This window comes from Capsicum annuum, chromosome 3, assembly GCF_002878395.1.
Source record: "Capsicum annuum cultivar UCD-10X-F1 chromosome 3, UCD10Xv1.1, whole genome shotgun sequence".
NCBI classification, from domain to species: Eukaryota; Viridiplantae; Streptophyta; class Magnoliopsida; order Solanales; family Solanaceae; genus Capsicum; species Capsicum annuum.
This window is the reverse complement of record NC_061113.1, coordinates 40,302,583-40,308,884: the sequence shown is the minus strand read 5'-3', so window position 1 is coordinate 40,308,884 and position 6,302 is coordinate 40,302,583. Positions and strand designations below refer to the sequence as shown.

Here is a 6,302-nt window from a genome sequence, read left to right as displayed (position 1 = left end):
GTTATAGGAAACTTATGCACATTGCCATCGTACAGAAATTAAGCTCATGCAAAAAGGGATGTTTACTAGATCACCTAATTGGTTTCCTTAGACAACTGGTTTAAACAATGGCTTTAAAAACATACCATGTTAAAATCGATATCTTTTTTTTTTTTTTTGACTCATCTCATTCCTCCAATTCCGAGTAGTCATCCGAATTAATAAATCTTGAAGGCATGCTTCTTCAACAAAGGGCAATAATCTATTTTCTCCTATATTATATTGTCTAAATATTTGTAAAACTGACCACTAGTTTCCAAATCATGCACCATAATATGATGTCAAGTATCTACAGCTCAATCGCCACAACACCCAAACAAAGAAGTTTCAGAGCTATTGGCAATCAACTGGATTCTATATTATTGTCACAAGCAAAATTTATATGCCAATATGTTGAGACTAAAATCATTCTCAAGTAACCAACTGTAGGAATAGATTTCACATAAATAGCTACTTGAGGTACGAGAGCAAAGAAAGAAACATAATCATTCAGATAGGAGCAAAACCTGTAACAATAGCAACCTGTAAGAATGTAACTATGCCGCATCACCAGTTAAAACCAGCACTATGGTTACAGGACATTACATAGACTGCAGCAATTCAACCGGTCGTCAAATCTATTGCGACAGTTTACTTTTTCTTTGAGTGATCCTTAGAAGCTGCATTTGGAGAATCACTACTGCTGTCAAAGACTGTTGTTATGTGGTGCCCCATTTGCCTTATGTTGCCCTGTCGCCTCACCACGGCTGCTGTTTGGAGCACTACCTGTATGCCTATCACCAGACTCCTTACGAACCGAATCAGTGGAAGGGCGTTCATTTTCTGTATAGGTGCTGTAACAGTTGCCCTGATTACTATTTTGAGAAACATGACCTTGAGATGTACTAGCTGTTGATGTCAAAACAACACCACGATTGGCTGAAGCATCCCATGAAGACCCAAAACTTGCATTAAAATTATAGAAATCACCATAGCCAAGATTCTGGTCTCGTGGGACGCTAGGCAAGCTGCTAGCGTAACTGATACTGGCCAAAGATGGATTCATATATATTCCAGCTGCCCCACCGTAACAAGTATAAGGATCGTAACCATAACCACAATTCAGAGCTCCATAGCTATTATAGAGAGTGTAACCACAAAAAACAGGCTGCGAAAACCTAATGAGATCAGAAGAGCCATAACCCAAGTAACCTCCATTGCCAGCAGGATTTGCTTCTTTAGGCAAGGCACGTTTTACCTCCACTAGCTTATTTTTCAGTTCATGAAAGTTTTTATGAAAAACTTTATCGGCAGCATCTTCTGAGTCAAAGGTGATGAAACCAAATCCTCGAGGGCGACCAGTGTTTGGGTCAAACATTATTACTTTATCTGTCACATTACCATAAGCTTGGAAGTATTGGCAAAACTCTTCTTCACTAAGGGACGAAGGTAGCCCACCAACAAATATTTTTCTTGTTCTAATATTCCCTTCTAGTCTTGTATCTTCATTGGCATGAGGAAGTTGAGATCTCAAGCTCTGCTGTTGTGCTCTTGGTAAAGCCTTCTTAGCATCCACCTGAACAGAAAAACTGGAGTTTAAAGTGAAAACAGAAAAACAAGTAAACATGCATTTGGTTAGCCAGCAACACAGATGTGGTTTAACTGAAGCCATGCTACAACATCACAACCTTCAAGTGCGATTGTTCGTCAAGTTTAAACACTGCTGAGAACTTTCAGAACAAGTAAAAGATTCATGCGACTCAAGCATACCCACTAGAATATCATCTTTGAATGGCGTCAGCTCAGATAAATATATCCATTAAAGAACAAGAAAATCTAACATATTACTCCTTCAACTTTGACAGAGTTGATGGCATAGGCGCAAGTGGGATTCCATCAAGTACAAGAATAACAAAAAGTAATCTAATCATTGTTCCCCAAAAGAGTAAAACATCACATCGTCAGAAGTTGAGTCCTTTCTTTGGATGAATATTTTTACAAAACTGAAAAGCACAAGTACAGAATCTTTCATTATCTAAGGAAATTTGTCCTCACAACTAGCGGTGTTCACGGTTCGGTTAAAAACCAAACCGAACTGCGATCCAAACCAAATCGATTAAAAAATTCGATATTTGGTTAGGTTTGGTTTGGTTTTGAATTTAAAAAAACCGATACTAATTTAGTTTGATTTGGTTTTACTCTAAAATAACTGATAAAATAACCAAACCGAACCGATCTATATATATATATATATATATATATATTATAATTATTTATATATCATTCATAAATACAATATAAATATTTGTTACATTTTATATTTTAATTTAATCATGATTTAACTTTAGTTGTAATACATTCAGTCCTATGTATAACAAATGATACTAATTTTGAAAATAATATCTTGTTGTGTATTAAAATTTACAGCTAAGATTCATTAGATTACAGACAATCACTAATTTTAACTTTCTTTTTGAACTTTGTCGAACAAGAAGTTTATGTGTTCACCTTTTGCAGGGTTTATCATATCATTCTGTAGTTTGGCTTTGCCGAAGTATAACACTCAGTTGACATCTTAGTTTCAAGGTTGAGATACAACATTCGGTTAACATCTCATATGTTAGATTGGATTTATTTTTTTTAAATCTTCAACTTCTATCATTAGTTAAAGTTATAAACCGAAAAGACCAAACCAAACCAAACCAAACTAAACCGACAAGAACCAAACCGATGGTTACTTTTTTGTTTGGTTTGGTTTGGTTTTAGAAATTTAAAAACCGACTAAGTTGGTTTGGTTATGGTTTTGACCAATAACCGACCCAAACCGACCCATGAACACCCCTACTCACAACCCCATAAAGGCAAAGCTAATCTACTGCCATTTCCACATAATTCAAATGAAACAAACTGAATATTTCTTCCCTTCCCCTCCTCATCCCCTCGCCTTCAAAATATGACGACTTGCACGAAAGCATTGCACAACTTCTAATCAAACAATCTAAAGGAAAAGTTACAAGAAAAAAGAGTGACAGATGATCTAAGCAAGAGAAAAGGAAGTAGGATGAACACGAGCACTTAAATCCCAACTGAGGATTTGCAGAACAACTCACACTTCTCTAGTTCTGTAAAAGGAAAAAGACATGATTAATCATACTCACCATTTGAGAAAGCAGACACTTAGGTGGATTCAAAATTCAGAGACAGTGTGGTCTATAATACACACGTTGTATAAACGTTTTGAGGGGAAACTGACTTCAAAGGCCTAGACACAACACATGCTGATACAACTAATGACAAAATTCCAAACTGTGTTAAGGAACAACTAAACTTTGAGAGAGTTCAGACATATAAAATGGCAGCCCAGTAAATTAAAGCTCCTACTACGTGCGGGATCTAAGGATGGACCGGACCACAAGGGTCTATTGTGTGCAACCTTATTCTGCATTTCTGCAAGCTAAGAGGTCGTTCTACGGCTTGAACCTGTGAACCTCTTGGTCATATGACAACAATTTTATCAGCTACATACTCCAAGGCTCTGCTTCCATTCAAATGTATATCAGTTGGTAAAAAATAACAAGAAAACTCAATGGGGATCAATCTTGAAAGTACAAAAACTGAACGGGCTAAACCTACACGTACAATGGTACAAGATTGAATGATTGATAATATAAACCAACACCCACAGGAAATTAGTGGCAGGCAGATTCAAGATTTAGAATTCGTAGGATCAGGGTTAACACAGTCACTAATTGCTTGTTATGCCAAGTTTCTAAAATCAACTTATTTCGAAAGGTGTTTTTTAAAAAAATAGTACTTTTGGTAAAAAGCATTTTGTATTTGGCCAATAAACTTAAAAAAAAAAAACATATTTGAGCAACAATTAGTATTTGGCGATGCTTTTACAAAGTTAAGTGTATTTATCTCAGAAGAGCTTTTCAATAAGTACTAATTTGGGAATAAGTTACTCTTTTGGCCACTGAAAAACAACGTCTGTTACACCCTACACCCTAAAAGTACTTACTTTCTCCGAAAAACTTAGCCCTTACCTTTCGTTTCTCAAATAAGCACTTCTTCAAGGGAAAAAAAAAAAAAAAGAAGAAGCCACTTTTGACCTCCTAAAAGCTTGGCCAAACAAGCTATAAGTAGCATCTAAACAAATTCTGTAGCTAAACATAAAATATCATCACTACAGTTAGGCTTCGCTACAGATTGTCAAAATAATCTAATTAGCTAAAAGCAATTTAGCAATGGATTAACATGAGGTTCGTAGCTAATTCTAATATGAGTCGTATATATAGAGACATTCAAGAATCTTTGGCAGTAAAAAAATATTTGAGTGATCATAAATTGGTAGTTTTCCTTACCGGACGTCCATCAATGGCATGTTTCTCCTGAAGAATGACATCAATAACAGAAGGATCAGAGAAAACAACAAAGGCAAATCCTCTAGATAAGCCAGTAACTTTGTCACGCATGATTATTGCATGTGTAACATCCCCATAATGGCTAAAATAGCCTCTTAGTTTGTCTTCCTTCATGTCCCATCCTAATCCTCCAACAAATAACTTCCCTTCATCTGAATCCATTTCTTCAATTCTTGAAATAGAAAAAGGTATCTTCTATGCTATGTAATGTAATAAAATGTAATGTAGAGTTTACGTTAATATAGGTATGTATTTTCTTTATGTGTATTTCATGCTTAGGGTTTGGGGACCCCGTGTGTGTGAGACCAAATTTCAATAGGAGAAGGAAGATCAAAAAGCAAATCTTGAACACAATTTTCCAGATTTAGGGTAGATTTGGGATCACTCTTTCAAAATCCTTTTTCAACTGAAACTGAAATACCATATATTTCTTTTTCTTAAATGGTTAAATAAATGGAAAAATTTCACTAAAGTGCAATTAACAATGTTACATTACCAAATATAGGGTGTGTTTGGTATGAAGGAAAATGTCTAGAAAATGTTTTCCTGAAAAATAAGTTAGTTTCATTACTAAAAAAAACTAAAAAAATGATCACACATTGTGGTTGGAAAAAACCGACCACAAGTGGTCGATTGTTTATTTTTATTTTTTGTTAAAAAGCAACCACATGTGGTCGCTTTTATATTTTAAAAAATCAAAATAATTATTTCAATAATTTTTATATTTATTATTATTTATATTACAAATAAAAATTAAAAAAATAACAAAACCGACCACTAGTGGTCGTTTTTTAAAAATTCTTTTTAAATTTATTTTAAAAAAATCGACCACAAGTGGTCGGTTTTTAATTAAAAAAAAAAGAAAATACTTTTAAAAAAATCGACCACTTGTGGTCAGATTTTTAATTAAAATAAAAAAATAATTTTAAAAAAATCGATCACTCGTGGTCGGTTTTTGTAGTAAAAAAATAAAAAAGTAAATGATATTTTGTAAACAATAATTATATATTTATATATAATCAAATATATATATTAGTTTCATTAAAAATAATTATATATAAGGTAATATATATATAATTTTTTGAAATTACACTGATCACACGTAGTTGATAACCAGTATAATAATAATAGTAAAAATCAATCATTCTTAAATATTGTGAAAAAATTACACTAAAAAATATATCAAATAAAATAAACAAATTATGTTAAAATATAATCTTTATATTTTACTTATGTTTCAATATATAAAATAAATATTTTCCTTCGTATATACATTAAATGATGTTAAACATGCATAATCTTTGTCTAATGAATATGTGTGTGTGTGTGTGTGTATATATATATATATATATATATATATATATATATATCATACCGTTGAGATAATGATATTATGTTAATATTTCAGTCATAATAATGTAATATATAACCGATAATTCATCAGAATTTAATGAACGTGTTCTATTATAAGGTAATATACTTGTGAATGTGATATATATATACGCATTCAAGAGTTTATATATATATATATATATCATGTAGTGATCGATTGATGAACGATGTAGTCAAAACCTAGTAGAATATAATTAAGCTAATAATGAAATATAATTAATCGATCACTCATCAGAGTATGCATATGAAACACGTTGCATTATATTATTGGATAATATACTCGTGTACGTATGTGATATGTATAGTACGTATTTAGAACTTGATATAGTCGATAGTGTGTATATGTGTGTATGTATAGGTATATATATAGTATATACATATCATATACTGAAGGTATATTAATGACATAAGATAAGCTAATTGATAATTCATCTGAGTATTTGTGATATAAGTTGTATATTATTATGG

At 32.4% G+C, this 6,302-nt stretch overlaps 1 protein-coding gene across 1 annotated transcript; it reads right to left on the bottom strand.

Annotated features, from left to right (window-relative positions):
* Positions 1 to 396: 396 nt before the first annotated feature.
* Positions 397 to 4,931, bottom strand: LOC107866370 (heterogeneous nuclear ribonucleoprotein 1-like). The gene is made up of 2 exons (XM_016712456.2): positions 4,383 to 4,931; positions 397 to 1,594 (listed from the first exon to the last, which is right to left on the bottom strand). The coding sequence occupies exons 1-2, from the start codon at positions 4,602 to 4,604 to the stop codon at positions 725 to 727; spliced, it is 1,092 nt and encodes a 363-aa protein (XP_016567942.2). The 5' UTR covers positions 4,605 to 4,931; the 3' UTR covers positions 397 to 724.
* Positions 4,932 to 6,302: the final 1,371 nt, after the last annotated feature.

Bases quoted from the DNA above. Each gene is read 5' to 3' on its own strand.
- LOC107866370 (XM_016712456.2), bottom strand. From the start codon at position 4,604: ATGGATTCAGATGAAGGGAAGTTATTTGTTGGAGGATTAGGATGGGAC. The intron at 1,595-4,382 runs GTAAGGAAAACT...TTTTCTGTTCAG, and splicing joins ATGCCATTGATGGACGTCCG to GTGGATGCTAAGAAGGCTTT.